The 23,917-nt window shown below is 38.4% G+C and overlaps 1 protein-coding gene across 2 annotated transcripts in view; it reads right to left on the bottom strand.

Annotated features, from left to right (window-relative positions):
• DIS3L2 (DIS3 like 3'-5' exoribonuclease 2) overlaps positions 1-23,917 on the bottom strand; it is a 351,252-nt gene that overhangs the window by 195,649 nt on the left and 131,686 nt on the right. For both annotated transcript variants that reach the window (XM_023193873.2, XM_023193874.2), the window contains one exon: positions 21,947-22,181. In XM_023193873.2, the coding sequence (XP_023049641.1) occupies positions 21,947-22,181 (235 nt within the window). The remainder of the gene's footprint in view (positions 1-21,946; positions 22,182-23,917) is intronic.

Raw genomic sequence — 23,917 nt, 5'->3', positions numbered from 1 at the left:
CTCTGATTTCTTTGAGCAGTGCTTTATAGTTCTCCTTGAATAGGTCCTTCACTTCCCTAGTTAGCTGTATTCCTAGGTATTTTATTCTTCTTGTGGCAATTGTGAATGAGACTTCATTTGTGATTTGGCTCTCGGCTTGCCTGTTGTTGGTGTACAGGAATGCTAGAGATTTTTTTTTTTTTTTTTTTTGAGACAGAGTCTCGCTCTGTCGCCCAGGCTGGAGTGCAGTGGCCGGATCTCAGCTCACTGCAAGCTCCGCCTCCCGGGTTCACGCCATTCTCCTGCCTCAGCCTCCCGAGTAGCTGGGACTACAGGCGCCCGCCACCTCGCTCGGCTAGTTTTTTGTATTTTTTTTAGTAGAGACAGGGTTTCACCAGGTTAGCCAGGATGGTCTCGATCTCCTGACCTTGTGATCCACCCGTCTCGGCCTCCCAAAGTGCTGGGATTACAGACTTGAGCCACCATGCCCAGCCAGGAATGCTAGAGATTTTTGCACACTGATTTTGTATCCTGAGACTTTGCTTAAGTTGCTTATCAGCTTAAGAAGCTTTTGGGCTGAGACAATGAGGTTTTCCAGATATAGGATCATGTCATCTGCAATGCAAACAAAAATAGTTTGACTTCCTCTCTTCCTATTTATATACCTTTATTTCTTTCTCTTGCCTGATTGCCCTGGATAGAACTTCCAATACTACATTGACTAGAAGTGGTGAGAGAGAGTAACCTTGTCTTATAAGGGTTTTTGAGCAATCTTGTCTTGGATTTTCAAGAAGAATGCTTCCAGCTTTTGCCCATTCTGTATGATATTAGCTGTGAGTTTGTCATAAATAGCTCCCATTATTTTGGGGTATGTTCCTTCAATAACTAGTTTACTGAGAGATTTTAACATGAAGAGATGTTGAACTTTATTGGTCTTTTCTGCATCTATTGAGATAATCATGTGTTTTTTGTCTTTAGTTCTGTTTATGTGATGAATCACATTTATTGATTTGCATATGTTGAACCAGCCTTGCATCCCAGGGATGAAGTCTACTTGATCAGCTTTTTGATGAGCTGCTGAACTCGGTTTGCCAATATTTTGAGTATTTTTATATGGATGTTCATCAAGGATATTGGTCTGAAGTTTTCTTTTTTTGATTTAACTCTGCCAGGTTTTGGTATCAGGATGATGCTGGACTCACACAATAAGTTAGGGAGGGGTCCCCTTTTTCAATTTTTTGGAAGTTTCAGTAGGAATGATACCAGCTCTTCTTTGTACTTGTGGTAGAATTCAGCTATAAATCCATCTGGTCCTGGGCTTTCTTCCGTTGATAGGCTATTTACTACTGCCTCAATTTCAGAACTCAGTATTAGTCTATTCAGGGAGTCAAGGTTTTCCTGGTCCAGTCCTGGGAGGGTGTATGTGTCCAGGAATTTATCCATTTTTTTCTAGATTTTCTAGTTTATGTGTATAGAGGTGTTTATAGTATTCTCTGATGGTTATCTGTATTTCTGTGGGGTTAGTGGTAATATCCCCCTTATCATTTCTTTTTTTTCTTTTTTTTTTTCTTTTTTTTTTTTGAGATGGAGTCTTGCTCTGTCGCCTGCCCAGGTTGGAGTGCAGTGGCGTGACCTTGGCTAACTGCATCCTCCACCTCCTGGACTCAAGTGATTGTCCTGACTCAGCCTCCTGAGTAGCTGGAATCACAGGCATGCACGACCACACCCAGCTAATTTTTGTATTTTTAGCAGAGAGGGGTTTTACCATGTTGGCCAGGATGGTCTTGAACTTCTGACATCAAGTGATCTACCCACCTCAGCCTCCCAAAGTGCTGGGATTACAGGTGTGAGCCACTGTGCCTACCCCTTATCATTTCTGATCGTGTTTATTTGAATATTCTCTCCTTCTATTAGTCTAGCTGGTGGTCTATCTATTTTATTAATTTTTTCAAAAAACCAGCTCCTGTACTTGTTAATTTTTTGAAGGGTTTTTCATGTCTCTATCTCCTTCAGTTCAGCTCTGATCTTGGTTATTTCTTGTCTTCTGCTAGCTTTGGGGTTTGTTTGCTCTTCGTTCTGTGGTTATTTTAGTTGTGATGATAGGTTGTTAACCTGAGATCTTTCTTTTTGATGTGGGCATTTATTGCTATATATTTCCTCTTAACACTGTGTTAGTTGTGTCCCAGAGATACTGGAACATCGTATCTCTGTTCTCATTAGTTTCAAAGAACTTCCTGATTTCTGCCTTAATTTCATTATTTACCCAAAAATCATTCAGGAGCAGATTGTTTCATGTGGTTGCATAATTTTAATTCAATTTCTTAATCTTGAGTTCTATTGGACTGCACTGTGGTCCAACAGACTGTTTGTTATGATTTCAGTTATTTTGCATTTGCTCAGGAGTGTTTTACTTCCGATTATGTGATCAATCTTAAAATAAGTGCCATGTGGCAATAAGAACAATGTATATTCTGTTGTTTTGGGGTGGAGAGTTCTGTAGATATCTATCAGGTCCACTTGATCCAGAGCTGAGTTCAGGTCCTGAATATCTTTGTTAATTTTCTGTCTCCAGGATCTGATATTGTCAGTGGGATGTTAAAGTCTCTCGCTATTACTGAGTGGGAATCTAGGTCTCTAAGAGGTTGCTTTATAAATCTGGGTGCTCCTGTATTGGGTGCATATATATTTAGGACAGTTAACTCTCCTTGTTGAACTGAACCCTTTACCATTATGTAATGCCCTTCTTTGTCTTTTTTTGATCTTTGGTGGCTTAAGGTCTGTTTTGTCAGAAACTAAGATTACAATCCTGCTTTTTTCTGTTTTCCATTTGCTTGGTAAATTTTCCTCCATCCCTTTAAAATTTACTGTTTTCATTCAGTATTATAAAACTGTACTTGTAAATAACATAAAGTGTCCCACTAAGAGCCATTAGGGGTAGAGTATCACATGTCAACAAGAGTACATGATCTTTTTTTTTTTTTTGAGACGGAGTCTTCCTCTGTCGCCCAGGCTGGAGTACAGTGGTAGGATCTCAGCTCACTGTAAGCTCCGCCTCCCAGGTTCACGCCATTCTCCTGCCTCAGCCTCCTGAGTAGCTGGGACTACAAGCATCCACCACCATGCCCAGCTAATTTTTCCGTATTTTTTTGTAGAGATGGGGTTTCACTGTGTCAGCCAGGATGATCTCGATCTCCTGACCTCCTGATCTACCCACCTCAGCCTCCCAAAGTGTTGGGATTACAGGCCCAGTTGATTACCTGATCTTGTAGGACCCATCCAGGGCCAGAATTTTATTTCTATGGCAATGTAATGTAATTGTAAATAGATATGGCCCTTGAGTCAATACCTTGTTACTAGCATGGACTGGATTGACCTGGAAAGTATCAGAGAGGGGGATCAGCAGATAGACTGGGAAGAAAGATTCCAAAAGTGGCTAGAATCTAGAGAACATGGAAAAGGAAGTAAGGAGAAAACAATACCATTACTCAGAGAAGTTGTTCTTCCCTTTTCATTACCAGTAATCCCAAAGAAAATGAATTATAAAAAAGCCCAGGGAGCCTAATATAAAGCTAAAAGTGCAGAGCAAGCAAGAGAGTCAGGAACACCATATTGGAAAAGGTGCTGGAAAAGCCATGGGGATGACAGGCACAGGGACCTTCAAGTCTTCACTCACCTTCAACAAAGGAGAAGGATAAGCACACATAGTGACTGACATGCTAAAGGTCTGGGAATCCCTGTTTCCTGATAACAGGATGAACAACATTTGTGAGACATTATTTCCTTTTATTTAGGTTTCTATCTCAATAATTTTGTGCTGAAAGTGCTAGCAAGGCTGATGCTTCTTGCTAGCTGGAAGAGGCAGCATGGGGCAGAGTATATTCTATAAAGTAAGTTCTTTGTAATGTTAGAAAAATGTTCTGAAATCCACGCTGCCTAGGTCTGTTTGTGTAAAAGAGAAACTAGGCAAGTAGGTAGGAATGACTCCAGGATTTTAAAAAATGGGAAGAGAAAGAAGTGAAAAGGAAAAGCCTGAAAAAGAGCTGGGCAAGCTCCAGTTATATGTGAATAAAGAACAGATGTAATCATTATTATTTCAAAATTTTCTATAATATATCAAAATCTTCAGTTTCTGTTAACCCACCTAATAACCATGTATTTAATAGCCAACAAAAATCCCTTTTTAAAAAACCTCACAATCTTCGAAAAGCTAAACACAGAATTACCCTATGACCCAGCAATTCTACTCCTACATGACTTAGGTATAAAAAGAATTGAAAACAGTGACTCAAACAGATACTTGTATACCAATGTTCATTTCAGCATTATTCACTATTCAATAGCCAAAGGTAGAAATAATTCAAGTGTTCATCAACATGGATGGATAAACAAAATGTATGTATGGCTGGGCATGGTGGCTCACATCTGTAATCCCAGCACTTTGGGGGACCAGGGCGGGCAGACCGCTTGATCTCAAGAGTTTGAGACCAACCTGGGCAACATGGTGAAACCCCATCTCTACAAAAAATACAAAAGTTAGCTGGGTGTGGTGGCGCCACCTGTAGTCCCAGCTACTCCAGGAGGCTGAGGTGAGAGGATGGTTTGAGCCTAGGAGGCAGAGGTTGCAGTGAGCTGAGATCACACCACTGCACTCCAGCCTGGGGAACAGAGCCAGACCCGCTGAGTCTTTGTCTCAAAAGCAAAAAACAAACAAACAAAAATACCAGAATTCAGTATATACAATATAATGGAATATTATTCAGCCACAGAATAGGATGTTCTGATACATGCTACAACATACGTGTACCTTGAAAACATTGTGCTAAGTGAAAAAAGCCAGACACAAAAGAACATTGCATGATTCCACTTATATGAAATCTCTAGAATAGGAAAATTTATAGAAAGGAAGTAGATTTGTGGTTATCAGGAGTTGGGGGAGAAATGAGGAGTGGCTGGTTACTGGTTATAGAGCTTCTGTTTGGGATGGTGAAAAGGTTTGGGAAATAGTGGTAGTGGTTGCACAACACAGCAAATGCAATGAATGACACTGAATTGTACACTTAAAAATTGTTAAAATGGCAAATTTTTTTTACCACAATAAAAAACAAATTTAACCCACAAAAGTTTCTGCGTGTTATAGAGACTCCAGGGCAGGGGACAATTTGATAAACAATACCTACTGCATTCAAGGAGGGAAAGTCAGGTGGCAGGAAAAGAGAACAGGTAGGCCCTTGTCCTCTGACAGTCTCTTAAAAGAACTCTCAGAATCCAGGAGTGACTCAAGGAACTAATTTGACACTAATGACTCATTAAACTGCATTTCCAGTTCACAAACCTCTATCATGAACTTCAGTCTGTATTTCTAACGAAATTTGACCATCTCAGATTTACCATATCTAAAAGAAATTCTTTGGTAATAAAAACAGTAGAAATTATTTACAATAAATAAAAATGGCAGAAATCTATTTCCATTAGAAATTAAACAGATTAAGCCACTAGCTAGTGTTAAAAAAGGTGGTGGTGAGGGGACCTGAAAGGGGTTATGATCACAGATACAGAGGAAACTAAACAACTGAAAATACTTTGTACAGCTCTATTCTAATATATTACAATATGTGCTTAAAATGTATTATTTTCCTGGAAAATATAATTATCAAAATGAATACATGCAAAGAAAATTTAAAGAAATTAATAATCACTAGAGATTGAGAAAGTTATCAACTATAGAACGCTCTAGCCCATGTTTCACGTATGAGTTAATTGCTTCAATCATTGAGAATACATGATCACTCTCAATGCTATTGTAACTATTTCAAGGCAACGAGAAAAGCTCCCCAATTCTTCCTACAAAGTTATAAAGACAATAAGAAGAAACTGCAGACCAATGTCACTTTTTACTGTAAATCCAAAAATCATGAATAAATTATTAGCAAACACAACTGAGTTACATGTTAATGCATGCTACATACCATGACTAAATGAGGGTCATGGTCAGATGTGGAATGCAAGTATTATTCAATATTATATGTCATCGTGTTAACAAGCCAAAGGGAAAAACAGCATCTTGAAAGAGGCTCAAAAGGCACTTGAAGAGAATTCAACATCTATTCCCAACAGAAACTTTTAATATAAAAGAGGACATTTGGTTAACTTGGTCTCAAGCCAATAACCAGCATTGTGCTTGAGGGTTTAATATTGGAAGCATTCCCACTAAAATCCGGAACAAGGCAATCACCACTATTATGCAACACAGTTCTTAAAGTAATGGCCAACAAAATAAGGTAATAAATAAAAGGTACAAAATTAGAAAGGAAAAGACAAAATTACTTTACACCTAGAAAATCAAAACAACCAACTGCAAAATTATTAGAAATAATCAGAACATTCAAGCAACTGAATGTTTGACTTTTGCAGGAGGAATGTTGACTTTTGCAAAAGTCATTCTGTTTGACTTTTACATGAGGTTCACAAAAACAATATGCTTATAAAATTACTTGAAGGTTTCATTAATTTTCCCAAGAATTTCTCTTAATCCACTGTTAACTCAAATAAGTTAAAAAATCTTTACTCAAGATTTTTATTTTACTAATACCTTGTGTGATACATTGGCATTTTTAATGGGAAATAAAATTGTGACTGACTGAATAAAAGTAATTTTTAGAAAAAATATCCAGCTGAAAACAGCAGTCCTGACTATATTTGTATTGAACAATAAGCAATAATTATTTTATGCTTTAGAGTAATTTCGGGAACAAAGATGGAATGAGCAATGCTAGCTCTTGAAATCCACACCAAACTGCAGAACACGGCAATTTTTCTCTTTCAGTAATGCATGGAGTATTTTTTCACACAATGTTTTATTTTAAAGATTTTTAAATTTACTAAAAAGCTGAAAGACTGATATTATGAATACCTATTGATTCACCAATTAACATATTGCTACATTTGCACCCATTCTCTCTTGATTTGTATATGCATGTGTGTTTGCACACACACACAACCACAGTTTTGTTTATTCTTTTTTCTGAACCATTCAAAATAAATTAAAGACATCAGGATACTTCACCCCAACCATGTTAGCCAGTGTCTCCTAAAAATAAGGACATTCTCCTATATCTCTGCAATATCATTATCGCACCTAAGAAAATTAATGGTAATTCCAAAATGTCACCTAATATCCACTCTAAATTTAAATCTCCCCAGTTGTTGCTACCATATTTTTTCCCCAACTCAAGTTCTAACCAAGCTTCACACAATATTTTTAGTTATGTCTCTCTTGCTTTTTCTTCCACTAGAACAGCTCCCCTTGCTTTTCATGGCATTGGATTTAATCTTATTACTTCTCCCTTGGTGTCATTTAACTTATTCCAATATCCCCTGTATTTCCAGTAGACTGGAGGTTAGGGCTAGACGCTTGATTCAGTTGAAACATTTTTAGCATGAATGCTTCACAGATAATAATATACAATAATGCATCCCATCAGAAGGTACAAAATGTCAGACTATCCCAATTAATGATGCTAAGCTTCATCAGTTGGTTAGACTGGTGACTACCAAATATGTCTACTATAAAGGACATTCTGCCCACTGTAATTAATTAGTAAGTCAAGTGTGGCATGACACTTTGAGTCCATGTGAATATTCTGGTCCCCAAAACCTTTATCTCAATGGTTTTAGTATCCAGTGATGATTCTTGATTTAATTATTAAACTCAGGGTTAGAGAACCATGAAAGTTTAACCTACTGTATTGTGTATATTGCTATTTATTAGGGGAGAAAGAATATAACAGAAGGACAAGCCTAGGGCTGATTCTACAGCAGCAATGCCGAGTATGTAGCAGAATCCTTGAATCTCTAAAGAGCTCTTTCAAAATACCAATGCTTAGCCCCATTTCAGATCAATTAGAATTATCTTAAAGTATACTTACCAACTGCATAACTCTTCTGCATCTTAGGAACAAAAACTACTGGAATTCCTAAGATCGATACTATTTATATTCCTAAAATAGGCATTATACTAGATATGTTCTAAGGATCAATTAATTAATGTAATGAGAATTAATTACAAAGTGCTTAGAAACGGCCTAGCACATTGTAAATGCTCACTAAATACTGATGATAAATATGTGTACAAATAGTTACCCACATATATGGATATGCATGTATACAAAAATACAACTAGGTATATTCTACCATACAGATATGTGTATAACGACACAACTTCAAAATATATCAAGCTACAATTGACAAGACAGTAGGAAATACAAATAAATCAAAATGTAAGAAATAACAAATCAAAATTTACAGACACAGATTTTTAAATGGAAGGTATATCTGTGTTTTTGTTTTTGTTTTTGTTTTTTGAGACGGAGTCTCACTCTTGTCACCCAGGCTGGTGTGCAATGGTGCAATCTCAGCTCACTGCAACCTCCACCTCCCAGGCTCAAGCAACTTTTCTGCCTCAGCCTCCCGAGTAGCTGGGATTACAGGTACCTGCCATCAAGCCCGGCTAATTTTTGTATTTTTAGTAGAGATGGGGTTTCACCATGTTGTCCAGGCTAGTCTCGAACTCCTGACCTCAAGTGATCTGCCCACCTCAGCCTCCCAAAGTGCTGGCATTACAGGCTTGAACCACCACACCCGGCCCCAGACATAAATTTTTAAAGATCCCTCTCAGAAACTGACAGATAAAATACACACAATAATAAATAGTTTATTATTGAAGGGAAGAACAATATAATTATAAATCAAGTTTGTGGATACACACACACACACACACACATCTTTCTTTCAAAGCATACATGTAATATTTAAAAATATAGGCAATATAATAGACTATAATGGAAGTATCCATAAACTATAAAGAATTAAACATACAGACATCCTATACTGACAATATAATAAAATTAAACATTAACAAAAAATAGCAAAATATATAAATTAAACAGCCTTAATAACCTAGTTATAGAAGAAATCATAAAGAAAATAAAATATTTAAAACTGAATAATAAAAACACTGGACATAAAAATCTGTAGAATAGAGCTAAAGAAGTATTTAGAGGTACATATGTAGCTTTAAAAACATTTCAAAGAAAACAAGAAAGGTTAAAATTAATAAGCTAAGTATTCAACTCAAGAAGTTGGGGAAAGGGCAAAAAAGCAACATCCCTGGAAAATAAGAAATTAAATTAAAAAGTTAAGAGCAAATATCAAAGATACACAAAACATCATTATCAACAATAGAGAAAAAAAAGGCCAGGATCGGTGGCTCATGCCTGTAATCCCAGCACTTTGGAAGGCCGAGGTGGGCAGATCACTTCAGGTCAGGAGTTCAAGACCAGCCTGGCCAACATGGTGAAACCTGGTTCTACCACAAAAAAAAAAAAAAAAAAAACACAAATTAGTGGGACATGGTGGCAGGCACCTGTAATCCCAGCTAGTCAGGAGGCTGAGGCAGGGCCCAGGAGGCAGAGGTTGCAGTGAGCCGAGATCACGACACTGCACTCCAGCCTGGGCAACAGAGCAAGACTCTGTCTCAAAAAAAATAAAAACAAAAATTAGAGAAAAGAGAAAAATAACACAACCAAAACTGTTCTTTGAAAAGATTAATAAGATAGACCCTTGATGAGCAAGAGTTATCAAAGAAAAAAGAAGATTCAAATAATTAAAATATAGAATGAAAAGGAATACAAAAAAGTACAGACACGAAGGAGGTTTTTGAAATGATAACAGAATACAATGAGAATTAGGAATATCTACATACTAATAAATTTGAATGGATAAAGCCCCATTAAATTATGCCAAAATTGGCACAAGAACTGATACAGAATCTGAACAGACCAATTAGTATAAAAGGGATTAAAACAGCAAAGATCTTGCCTCCTGAAAAACAGCAGGTACAGACAATTTTACAATGAATTCTACCAAATTTCAAAGGTTCATTCCTGTTTTACATAAGCTGTTCTAGAAAAATAGTAAATTCTCAGAAACTGACCAACACATTTCATTAATTTATTATAATCTTGATTCTAAAAACTGAATAACAAAAAAATCAAAGATCCATTTTAACATGATACAAAAAATACTACACTTGGCCAGGCACACTGGCTCATGCCTATAATCCCAGCACTTTGGGAGGCTGAGGTGTGCAGATCACTTGAGGCCAGGCGTTCAAGACCAGCCTGGACAACATGGCAAAACCCCAACTGTACTAAAAATGCAAAAATTATCTGAATGTGATGGTGTACATCTGTAATCCCAGCTATTTGGGAGGCTGAGGCAGGAGAACCTCTTGAACCCAGGAGGCAGAGGATACAGTAAGCCAGGATGGCATGACTACACTCCAGCCTGGGCAACAGAGCTAGACTCTGTCCCAAAAAAAAAAACACACACACACACACACACACAAAATACTACACTAATATTACCTAAATGAATCCAATCATGTATTTTTGAAATAATAACACATCAGGATTAAGTAGAATTTATATTATGAACAAAAGGATGGTTCAACTTCAGAAATAGACTTAGAAGAGAGAAAACCAGGTGATAATCTCAATCAATGAAGAATGCACATCATGAAGTTTAGCAAAAGGCAAAACTCTAGACTTAATAAAATATTACAAGGGAGAATATCTTTGTGACCTAGTGACAGGGAAAAACTTAAAAACCCATAAAGTGTATGTTAACTTTTACTGTGTTAAAATTAAAAATGTTTGTTCTATGGAAGATACCACACAAAGTTAATAGGCAAATGACTAAATGACAAAATGAGAGAAGATGTTTGTAAAACTGACATTAGAAAAGGGATTATTAGATAGAAGATAAGAAATTCCTGTAAATCAACAAGAGAGTAGTCACCCTGATGGAAAAATGGGCAAATGATATAAAAAAGCAATTTATAGAACTTAATCTATATTACAAAAATTAGAAAGCTGGGCTGGGTGTGGTGGCTCACACCTGTAATCCCAGCACTTTGGGAGGCCAAGGCAGGTGGATCACCTGAGGACAGGAGTTCCAGACCAGCTTGGCCAACATGGTGAAACCCCATCTCCACTAAAAATACAAAAATTATCTGGGCATGGTGGCGTGTGCCTATAGTCCCAGCTACGTGGGAAGCTGAGGCAGGATAATTGTTTGAACCCAGGAGGTGGAAGTTAAAGTGAGCCGAGATGGTGTCACCGCATTCCAGCCTGGGTGACAGAGTAGACTCTGTCTAAAAAAAAAAAAAAAAATTAGAAAGCTCGATACTCCTAACTGTTGGCAGAGATGAGAAGATAAAAGGAGCCTCATACATTGCAAGTAGGAATGTACACTACAATCATTCTGGCTTAGATGGAAGCTTCCGTTAATAAAGAAAGAACTGTTCCTCTGCCTTGCTTTGTCCTCTTGTGTATATTTCTTTTGTAAACTTCATAGGGAGGAATGTCTGGTCTAGCACAGGATTTGGGTCTTAGAATACCGTGGGTCCTGACCATCTATCCTACCTAGTATGACCACACTGTTCACCCAGCCTAAAAGACAGGGAAGCAAAAATTTCCACTGATGACATTTCTAGGCACACCCTAGGCCAAAAGATAACCTGTTGCCTTGAAGGGAGGAATGACCCAGTAATGGTGGACTCATCACCTGCTAAATTAAAGAGCCATTCGGCCCTGAATAACCAGCTGTGATACCCAGGTAGCACACCATGGGCCTTGGCTGAGACTCTGAGACATGCCGGCTTAAGATTAGATACAGCATATTCTCAGCTGTGGTGGCTATTGTGAGAGACTCCATCTGCTTGGCCTCAGGGGAGTAGAGTACCAGGTGGGCTCTTGGGGTCCCTGATTCTAGGCCTTGGCTCTTACACGGCATCACTTCTGGACCTGCCCTGGGCCAGAGGGGAGCCCACCACTTTGAAGGGTAAGTCCCAGGCCTACCAACATTCATCACCACAAGTTGACTGAGGAGTCCTTGGGCCTTAAGTGAACATTGGTGGAACCCTAGCAGTACTCCCCATGGGTGTGTAGTGGTGGCAGCCACAGGGTGAGGCTCCTCTGCCTGTGGAAAGGGGAGGGAAGGGTGAGAAGGACTGCATCTTGTGGTGTGAAAGCCAGTTCAGCAGCAATACAGGTTGTTGGGTTGTGGTTAGAGTGGGCCTTGTGTGACACCCAGTGCTGTGATGGCTTCAGGTCTGATCCAACACAGTCCCAGTGATAATGGCCACAGCGGTACTTGGGTCAGCCCACTCCCAGCTCCAGGTGGCTTAGCACAGACAGAGAAACTTGGTTTGTTTGGGAGAAAGTAAGAGAAGAGAACACGAGTCTCTGCCTGGTAATCCAGAGAACTCTTCCAGATCTTATCCAAGACCACCAAGGAGGAACCTCTAAAAGTCTGCAAAAAACAGTGTTACTGGGCTTGGGGTAACCCCTAATGCACATACAGCTTAGATTAGAACACCCAAATCCTTCTGAATACCTGGAAAGCCTTCCCAAGAAGGACAGACACAAATAGGCCGAAACCACGAACACTACAATAAATACCTAACTCTTCAATGTTCAGACACTGATGAACATCTACAAGCATCAACACCATCTGGGAAAACATGACCTCACCAAACAAACTAAGTAAGGCACCAAGGACCAATCCTCAAGAAACAGAAATATGTAACCTTTCAGACAGAAAATTCAAAACAGTTGTTTTGAGGAAACTCAAAGAAATTCAAGATAATAGAAAAGAAATTCAGAATTATATCAGATAAATTAACAAAGAGATCAAAATGATTAAAAAGAATCAAACAGAAAATCTGCAGCTGAAAAATGAAACTGACATACTGAAGAACACATCAGAGTCTTTTAATAGCAAAACTGATCAATGAGAACAAAGAATTAGTGAGGTTAAAGACAGGTTATTTGAAAATACACATAGGAGACAAGAGAAGAAAGAATAAAAGAATGACACGTGCCTACAAGATCTAGAAAACAGCCTCAAGAGGGCAAACCTACGAGCTATTGGCTTTAAAGAGGAGGTAGAGAAAGACATTTAATCGAAGAAATAATAACAGACAATTCCCCAAACCTAGAGAAAGATACTAATATTCAAGTACAAGAAGGTTATAGAACACCAAGCAGATTTAACTAAAAGAAAACTACCCCAAGCATTTAATAATCAAACTCCTAAAGGTCAAGGATAAAGAAAGGACCCGAAAAAAAGAAGGGAAGAAAGGGAAGGGGAGGGGAGAAGAGGGAGGGGGTGGGAGGGGATGGGAGGGGAGGGGAGGGGAGGGGAGGGCAGAAGAAGGGGAGGGGAGGGCAGAAGAAGGGCATGGCAAGGGCAGGGCAAGGGCAGGGCAAGGGCAGGGAAGGGGAGGGGAGAGGAGGGCAGGGGAGGAGAGGGCAGGGGAGAGGAGGGCAGAGGAAGGCAGGAGAGGGCAGGAGAAGGGCAGGAGAAGGGCAGGGCAGGGGAAGGGAAGGGCAGGGGAAGAGAAAGGAAAGAAATGGGGGGGAGAGGGGGGGGGAGAGAGAGAGAGAGAGAGAGAGAGAGAGAGAGAACCCCAAGAAAGAAGCTCCAACACATGTGGCAGCAGACTTTCCAGTGGAAACCTTACAGTGGCATAATATGTTTAAAGTGCTGGAGGAAAAAAAAAAAAAAAAACTTTTACCATAGAATAGTATATCCAGTGAAAATATCCTTCAAACGTCAAGGAGAAATAAAGACTTTCCCAGACAAACAAAAGCTGAAGGACTTCATCAACACCAGACTTGTCCTACAAGAAACGCTAAAGGGAGTACTTCATTTAGAAAGAAAAGAACATTAATGAGCAATGAAAAATCATCTGAAGGTACAAAACTCACTGATAATAAGTACACAGAAAAACACAGAAATATTATAACACTGTAACTTTGGTGTGTAAACTACTCTTACCTTAAATAGAAAGATTAAAAGATAAACCAATTAAAAATAATAACTACAACAACTTTTCAAGACACAGACAATATTGTAAGATGTGAATAAAAGCAACCAAAAAAGTGAGGGGATAAAGTTACGGTGTAGAGTTTTTATTAGTTTTCTTTTTGCTTATTTATTTATGAAAACAGTAGTAAGCTGCTATCAGCTTCAAATAATGGGTTATAGGATAGCATTTGTAATACTGATTGTAACCTCAAATCAAAAAACATACAACAAATACACAAAAATTAAAAAGCAAGAATTATGTCATATTACCAGGGAAAAATCACTTTCACTAAAAGGAAGACAGGAATGTGGAAAGAAGAGAAGACCACAAAACCACCAAAAAACAAATAACAAAATGGCAGGAGTAAGTCCTTACTCATCAATGATAACATTGAATGTAACTGAACTGAACTTTCCAATAAAAAGACACAGAGTGGCTGAATGGATGAAAAAAAAAGACACAATGATCTGCTGCCTATAAGGAACACACTTCACCTATAAAGACATACATCAAGTGAAAATAAAAGGATGGAAAAAGATATACCAAGTCAATAGAAACCAAAAAAGGGAAGAAATGCCTATATTAATATCAGATAAAATATATTTCAAGGCAAAAACTGTAAGAAGAGAAAAAGAAGGTCACTATATAATGATAAAGGGGTCAATTTAGCAAGAAGGTATAACAATCTTAAATATATGCACCCAACACTGGAGTGCCCAGATGTATAAAGCAAACATTATTAGAGCTAAAGAGAGAGAGAGAGAGAAAGAGACCCCAATATAATAACAGCTAGAGCTTTCTTTCTTTCCTTTTTTTTTTTTTTTTTTTTTTTTTTTCTGAGAGGGAGTCTCACTCTGTCACCCAGGCTGGAGTGCAGTGGCGCAATCTTGGCTTCCTGCAGCCTCTGCCTCTCAGGTTTAAGCAATCCTCCCACCTCCACCTCCCCAGTAGCTGGGATTATAGGTGCACACCACGACTGGCTAATTTTTGTATTTTTAGTAGAGATGGGATTTTGCTATGTTGGCCAGGCTGGTCTCAAAGTCCTGTCCTCAAGTGATCCACCTGCCTTGGCCTCCCAAAGTGCTGGGATTACAGGCATGAGCCACTATACCTGGCCAACAGCTGGAGATTTCAACAACCCATTTTCAGCATTTGACAGATCTCCCAGACAGAAAATCAACAAAGAAACAGCTGACTTAATCTGCATTATAGATCAAAATAGCCCTAAAAAATATTTACAGAATACTTCATCCAAAGGCTGCAGAATACACATTATTTTCCTTAGCATATGGATCATTCTCAAGGACAGACCATATGTTAGATCACAAAACAAGTCTTAAAACACTCCAAAAAAAACTGAAATAGTATCAAGTATTTTCTCTGACCACAATGGAACAAAACTAGAAATCAATAACAAGAGGAATTTTGGAAACTATACAAATACATGAAAATTTAAAAACATGCTGAATGACCAGTGGGTTAACAAATTTAAAATTTCTTGAAACAAATGATAATAGAATCACAGCATATCAAAACCTATGGGATACAGGGAAAACTGTGCTTACATCAATTAAAAAAAAAGAAAGAAAAAGAAAGAAGAAAAAATTCAAATAAACCACCTAATGATGCATCTTAAACAACTAGAAAAGCAGTAGCAAACCAAACCTAAAATTAGTAGAAGAAATAATAAAGGTCAGAGCAGAAATAAATGAAATTGAAATGAAGAAAACAATCCAACAGATCAATGAAACAAAAAGATAGTTTTCTGAAAAGTTACACAAAATTGACAAATCTTTAGCCAGACTAAGAAAAGACCCAAATAAATAAAATCAGAGATGAAAATGGAGACACTACAACTGATACTGCAGAAACTCAAAAGATCATTAGTGGCTACTATGAGAAACTACATACCAACAAATTGGAAAATGCAGGAAATTGATAAATTCCTAGACACATACAATCTACCAAGATTGAACCATGAAGAAATGCAAAACCTGAACAGACCAATAACAAGTAACAAGATTGAAGCTATAATAAAAAGTCTTCCTACAAAGAAAATTCAGGACCTGACGGCTTCACTATTGGTATTCTACCAAACATTTAAAGAAGAATTAATACCAATCCTACTCAAACTATTCTGAAAAACAGAGGAGAAGGGAATACTTCCAAACTCATTCTACAGGGCCAATATTACCGATACCAAAACCAGACAAAGACACATATTAAAAAAAAAAAAAAAAAAAAAAACTACAGGCCAATATCACTGATGAATATTAACACAAAAATCCTCAACAAAATACTAGCAAATAAAATTCAACAACACATTAAAAGGATCATTCATCATGACCAACTGAGATTTATTCCAGGGATGCAAACATGGTCCAACATATGCAAATCAATCAATGTGATACATCATATCAACAGAATGAAGAAAGAAAACTATATGATCATTTCAATTGATGCTGAAAAAGCACTTGATAAAATTCAACATCCATTCATGATAAAAACCCTTGAAAAACTGGGTACAGAAGGAATATATCTCAGCCTAATAAAAGCTGTACATGACAGATGCACAGCTAATATCAAACTGAATGGGGAAAAACTAAAAGCCTTTCTTCTAAGGTCTGGAACACAACAAGAATACCCACTGTCACTACTGTTATTCAACCTAGTACTGGAAGTCCTAGCTAGAGCAATCAGACAAGAGAAAGAAATAAAGGACACCCAAATTGGAAAAGGAAGAAGTCAAATAATTCTTGCTCACAGATGATATGATCTTATATTTGGAAAAGCCTAAAGACTTCACCAAAAAACTATTAGAACTGAAAATTCAGTAAATTTGTAGGATATAAAATCAACATACAAAAATCATAGCATTTCTATATGCTAACAGTGAACAATCTGAAAAAGAAAGCAAGAAAGTAATCCCATATTTGTAGTTACAAATAAAATTAAATATCTCAGAATTAACCAAAGAAGTAAAATATCTATACAATGCAAACTATAAAATATTGATGAATTACATTAAAGAGGACACAAAAATGTTTAAAGATATTTCACGATCATGGATGGGAAGAATCAGTATTGTTAAAATGTCAATACCAAAGCAATCTACAGATTCGATGCAGTCCCTAACAAAATACCAATGACATTCTTCATAGAAAAAAAAAAATCCTAAAATTTATACAGAACCATAAAGATCCAAAATAGACAAAGCTATCTCGAGAAAAAGGAACAAAACTGGAGCAATCACATTACCAGACTTCAAATTATACTACAGAGCTATAGTAACCAAAATGGCATGGTACTGGCATAAAAACAGATACACAAACCAATGGAACAGAGTACAGAACCCAGAATACATACATCCATACATACACCCATACATCCACAGTGAACTCATTTTCAACAAAGGTGCCAATAACATGCACTGAGGAAAGGACAGTCTCTTCAATAAACGGTGCTGAGAAAACTGGATATCCATATGCAGAAGAATGAAACTAGACTCCTATCTCTCCTCACATAAAAAATCAAATCAAAATGGATTAAAGACTTAAATCTAAGACCTCAAGCTATTAAACTGCAAAAAGAAAACACTAGAGAAACTCTGCAGGACATTGGACTGGGCAAAGACTTCTTGAGTGAAGAAGACAGACAAATGGCAAAGAGGTTTACAGAAAAGTGCTCAACATCATTAATCATCAGAGAAATGCAAGTCAAAACTGCAATGAGGTATCATCTCACCCTGGTTAAAATGGCTTTTATCTAAAAGATGGGCAATAACGAATGTTGGTGAGGATGTAGAGAAAAGGGAACCCTCATACACTGTTGGTGAGAATGTAGCCGGGCACGGTGGCTCAAGCCTGTAATCCCAGCACTTTGGGAGGCCAAGGCGGGCGGATCACGAGGTCAGGAGATCAAGACCATCCTAGCTAACACGGAAACCCCGTCTCTACTAAAAAAAATTCAGAAAACTAGCCTGGCATGGTGGCGGGCACGTGTAGTCCCAGCTACTTGGGAGGCTGAGGCGGGAAAATGGCGTGAACCCGGGAGGCAGAGCTTGCAGTGAGCCGAGACCGTGCCACTGCACTCCAGCCTGGGCGACAGAGCGAGACTTCGTCTCAAAAAAAAAAGAAAAAGAGAGAGAGAGACTGTAAATTAGTATAACCAGTATGGAGAACAGCTTAGAGGTTCCTCAAAAAAACTAAAAATAGCTACCATACCAGCAATCCCACTCCTATGCATATATCCAAAAGAAAGGAAAACAGTATATCAAAGAGATATCTGCACTCCCATGTTTTTCGCAGCACTAATCATAATAGCCAAGATTTGGAAACAACCTACATGTCCATCAACAGACAACTGAATAAAGAAAATGTGGCAGATAAACACAATGGAGTGCTATTCAGCCATTTAAAAAATAAATAAAAGAATGTGATCCTGTCGTTTGCAACAACATGAATGGAACTGGAGGTCATTATGTTAAGTGAAGTAGTCAGGCATAGAAAGACAAACTTCATACGTTCTCACTTATCTGTGAGAGCTAAAAAACTAAAACAATTGAACTCATGGAGACAGAGAGTAGAAGGATGATTACCAGGGACTGTGAAGGGTAGTAAGTGGGGAGAAGTGGCAATGGTTAATGGGTAAAAAAAAGATAGTTACAAAAAATGAATAAGACCTACTATTTCCTAGCACAACAGTCAAACATTTTTTAAGTCATTTATGCATTTGATACCAAGAAAATTTTAATTGGTTGTCCCTAAGCTCCATACGGATGGCAGGTTTCTATGCTAACAACAAAGCTACTGCTTGTAAAGTGGTAAAAGTTCAATCTCGAGTGGGGACTGGGGGCTGGACCTCTAAAAGGGGCCCAGGTCTTTGGCCCCCTCTCTCTCAGGGGCTGGGGATAATGCAGACCTGTGCCATTATCCTCAAAGAAACTACTGGATGAATGTCTGAGATGCTGAGATGTTTCTCTTAATGCAATGATAGGCACTTGCTACAGACAACAGGAGCAATGTGCTCTCTTACCAGAGAAACTGGTAGTTATCACAAAGATATAAATATTTCCTCAGCAAATAGGTATATGCTAGAAATACACATGCAATATGGAGCATTTGCTTTGGGCAAAGAAATATAATACTACAGCAGAAACAACCAAAAAAACACTTTTGAACACAAGCATGAACCAGGATTAATAATCCACTTGCAAGTACAACACAAAGAGTCTTTCTAGAAGTCTTAGGAAAAGTTTGATATTCTTAAGGTTATGGTTTGTTTCAATAACAAACTTCAAAACCCTAAATAGTGCAAAAAGTACTAACATCCTAATGGTAACCAGATTTTTTTTATTATCCCAAGTAAGAGAAGCTGGTTGAAATATCCTTAAAAATGCTGTGAGTTTTAAAAGAGCAAATTGCAATTTTCCTAAATATCAAGAGGGCAAGAAATGAGAAACAGCCATGTGGTTTCACAAACTCTCTATTTAGAGGCTAGCAGAAAAGAGAAATCTGTACCAGATACTGAGGGAAGGATTAAGGTTGTTCCCTCAGTCAGGGCTACTAAGGAAGTAATATAAGTAACAACGGGCTAGGAAGGATGCAAAAAGAATAAGGAAAGAAACATGCATACAGTGGGCTTGTAATGTACTCAGTGATATTTACTTGTAAGAAAGAGGGAGGGGACAGGTACGATGGCTCTCACCTGTAATCCCAGTGCTTTCACAGGAGGATCGCTTGAGGCCAGGAGTTCAAGACTAGCCCTGGCAACACAGCAAGACCCTGTCTCTATTAAAAAACAACAACAACAAAAAATTTCTGGGTGTGGTGGTGCACACTTTAGTCCCAGCTACTCAGGAAGCTGAGGCAGGAAGATCGCCTGATTCCAGGAGGTCAAGGCTGCAGTGAGCTATGGTCACACCACTGTACTCCAGCATGGGTGAAAAAGTGAGACCTTGTCTCAAAAGGAGTGTGGGGGGGAGAATTATAATAGAGGGTGAATCAAGAGGAGGTATAGCATCAGAGTTTCCCAAAACTCTGGGTTGGATGCTAACAGAGTGAACTATTAGCATCCAACCCAGGCATCAATTCTGCTGTCACTTCCATCCATCAGTATTTCCTTGTCCTTGTATTTGTACCAACCACTAATGAGAGATCAATGTGTCTTATCCCTTCACTTGGAGCCCAGAGGAAAAGAGGCTGCTGAGATCTGCCAAGCCTATCACCAGAGCTGGGTTTCCACGAAGTAGTTTTAAGCCAACAATACACTTTAAAGTGTTCCTTTGCCTGACTTTATCCTGTGAATCTCTCTCTTCCTTGCTGATCTTGTTAATGAAGGATTTGGCTACTTAGAGTCCTGGTTATTTGCCACTCTTCTCACTGACAATACGTGACTCATAGTACTGATGTGATTATGATAATACACATTTACTTTAAGAAGAATGTCACAGTATTCAACTATTTTAAAAGAAAAAAAAGTAGAAAAATCGCAAGAATGAAATGTCAAGGAATAGCATCCAAAAGGAACTGGCTGTGCTCTTAACATGGAACCCATTAGTTATTTAAACATGTCCCCAAACAAAAGGAACCTGGGTACCCTGAAGTAAGTGACACCTGGCGGGGCCCATAGCAGTACCTGACACAGGAAGTAGTAGCCTCTTCAGTCAAGAAGAATTTCAGAGTTGGAAAGTCATTCTGAATGAGGAGTACTTGGCACCATAAAGACCACATGCTTTCCAAAAATGCTTTCTTTCACAGATCACTACCTCATCAGCAATGGAGAAAAGCAGTTATCCTTCTGCAGTCATGTCCTGAAAACACCTTCTGCTTTCTTTACGCTGTGGGGACATATGCTCAGCAGTCCCTAAACAAGTTGTCTGCTGAACATCCTCCTTTAGTAATCTTCTGGCATTTCTCCTAGCCTTTTGTGGGAACTGTGCCAGAAACTTCTTGATAACAAAGCTCATTATCTAGTCAGCCTGGCCAGGTCAGAGTTGGTCGGTTTCCATTAATAGTATATATAAAATTCAATTTGGCTAGAAAATATACTCCTTCTATGTAGAATCTCTTCAAAATCTCTACCTTGAAATACTCAAATTGTACGTAACACTTTCCTTAAGTCTCCTAGCATGTGGTCAGGTAGGGTCCGTGGTCACAGATCTCATGTTTACAACTGCTTTTTCTCTGCATCCAGAGGACCCATGGCTTAGACTTCAATCAGAGTAAACAAGACTGGCTTTTTAAAAGGCTTAGAATCAAAATACTTTCTAAGGTTATCTGTTTATAAAATTTTGAGTGATCCATGCCCACCAGAAATGACAAAAATACCTTTTTTTTTTTTTTTTTGAGATGGAGTCTTGCTCTGTTGCTCAGGCTGGAGTGCAGTGGTGTGATATTGGCTCACTACAAGCTCCACCTCTTTGGTTCATGCCATTCTCCTGCCTCAGCCTCCTGAGTAGCTGGGACTACAGGCGCCCACCACAACACTCAGCTAATTTTTTTTTTTTGTACTTTTAGTAGAGACAAGGTTTCAACGTGTTAGCCAGGATGGTCTTGATCTCCTGACCTCGTGATCCGCCCGCCTCAGCCTCCCAAAGTGCTGGGATTACAGGCATGAGCCACTGCCCCTGGCCGACAAAAATACTTTTAAAAGATATTTAAAGTAAAACTGAGAGTAAAATAAAGTGATTTTTCATAAGAATTTTACATACCAGTTTAATTGTGTTCACATCAGCCACAGGATTGGGCCTCTCGCTCGCAAGAGATGTCAATGTTACCCAGCAACACAGTTCAAGCCTATTAGGAATGTGGCAACTGCAACTACCATCCACACAAACCGTTGGTAGCACTTTCATCCCCTCTTTCATAACCAGCAGCTAAACCTGTCAAAGATTCCCCCTTTTTTAAAAGCTGCCACAGGTCAAAAATTAGGACTATATCAATTGCATTGTGCTACCTACTCTGTAGCAGAGAGGGAATTCCAATACTGTGTATTTAAAGAAAAAAAAAAGTCAGACAATAGTCTAGTACTCACCTTTTTCAGAAACACAAACTGAGAGTTTCTTAACACCATCAACCAGCACATTTTGTGTGATGCCATGTCCATCTTCTGAGTCGCTACCATCAAACTGAGCCTCTATAATGACATCAGGACTGTCATTATAGCTTTTCAGGGACTGTTGCAGGAGATGGTGTCCACAGAGCTCCTCGGGGATATCTGATTCATATGCAGCTTCTGTTTCTTTGTCATTGTTCTCTGGTTTAACTACCTGAAGAAAATTTAAAAATTCTGCTAAATCACTGGGAGAAGAAAAAAAAGAGCAGATTTTTCTTTTCTAAGGAAGAAACTGCATACAGAAGCTAATGATATTGGACACTAATCATGTAGTTCGAAAAAGGATCTTTACTTTCCAGAAGCACAGACCACCTAAAGCACATAATCAATCCAGCAAAGCCAGGTTGACAATCAGTTCTTCAGGATGCCCCAAATTAAGGCCTTATCCACTTCTCATATTTCTGATCTACATTTTCATCACCTCTCCCCAAAGGCCCTGAATACTAGAAGTAGTACCATGCTGCTTCATAAAGGCTCACTATATAGGAACAATTAGTAAGTTAGGGAATGATAAAAGAACTCAACAAAGTATGCCACAGTGTTCCCAAAGGAAACCACAAGAATACAAGATGAAATGGAAAAAAACAAAATTAAGTGTGAACAAGAGTTTATAAAATGTTCTTATAAAAATATAAAGCTTTACTTGGGAGGCTAAGATGGGAGGATCACTTGAGCCTGAGAGAGGCACAGGTTGCAGTGAGTCAAGATTACGCCCACTGCCCAGGCAACAAAGCAAGACCCTGTCTCCAAAAATAAAGCTTTAATTCTCCATTTTGTGGCCTGAAATCAATATATAAAGCACACACACTGATGGACATTTACACTACAATACTAATGAAGCAAGTAGAGGAAAAAAACCCAGGCCAGGCACAGTGACTTACACCTGTAATCTCAGAACTATGGGAGGCCAAGGCAGGAGGAGTTTAAGACCAGCCTAGGCAACATATTGAGAGCCTGTCTCCACAAAAAATTTAAAAATCAACAAGGCATAGTGGAGGAAGGGGTGGAGGGAGGGGTGGGGGGAGGGGCGGGGGGAGGCACAGGGGGTGCGCCTGTAGTCCTAGCTACTTGGGAGGCTGAAGTGGGAAGATTACTTGAGCCTAGGAGTTACAGTAAGCTATGATCACACCACAGCACTCCAGCCTGGACGACAAAGGGATATTCTATCTCTAAAAAAAAATAAAATAAAATAAAAAACCAATCCAGATACTAATCCATTTTATGAATTTGTCACATACAGCACTCTGATGTCTATGGGCACTACATTAAAATACACCAGGTGTTATTGAGTCACTGAAAAAAACTGTGACCCTACAGGTAAATCTGCCCATCCACATTAGCAAAAAAGCAGCAGATTTTGTAGGTTCTGGATGTTACTTGAATACCACATCCTTTTTAAGAATCTATTTCTAGATGAGAAATATCTATGTTCAATTTAAACATATAATTAAAACTTAAATGCTCACATGTATATATAAATAAATAAATAAATAAATAAATGAATTTGATCACTACTTGTAAACATTCCTTTTATTCTTTCAAACAAATGTTGGAATGCCCATCTCGTGCCAGGCACCATCATCAGTCCTACATCCTAGCGGGGTGACAAATGATGAACAATTTACTCATTCAACAAGTCATTATGGAGTCCCTTTCATGGTGCCAGAAACTGTTCTAGGTGTCAAGGGCAGAACAGTGAACAAAATCAAAAGTCGACTAGTGAGAAGCGCAATTAAATATATTGAAAGAATGAGAAAGCTGGTTAAGTAAATGAGAGAATAATGGAGAGGGTATGGCTAGTTTATCAGTAGGGTGATTAGGAAATACTGCTTAGAGGAAGCAACATTTGAGCAGAGACCTGAATGAAGTGAAAGAGCTCTAGCGGTTTCA

Source organism: Piliocolobus tephrosceles, chromosome 11 (genome assembly GCF_002776525.5).
Source record: "Piliocolobus tephrosceles isolate RC106 chromosome 11, ASM277652v3, whole genome shotgun sequence".
NCBI lineage: Eukaryota > Metazoa > Chordata > Mammalia > Primates > Cercopithecidae > Piliocolobus > Piliocolobus tephrosceles.
The sequence above is the reverse complement of the archived record's forward strand: the minus strand, read 5'-3'. Positions and strand labels throughout refer to the sequence as shown.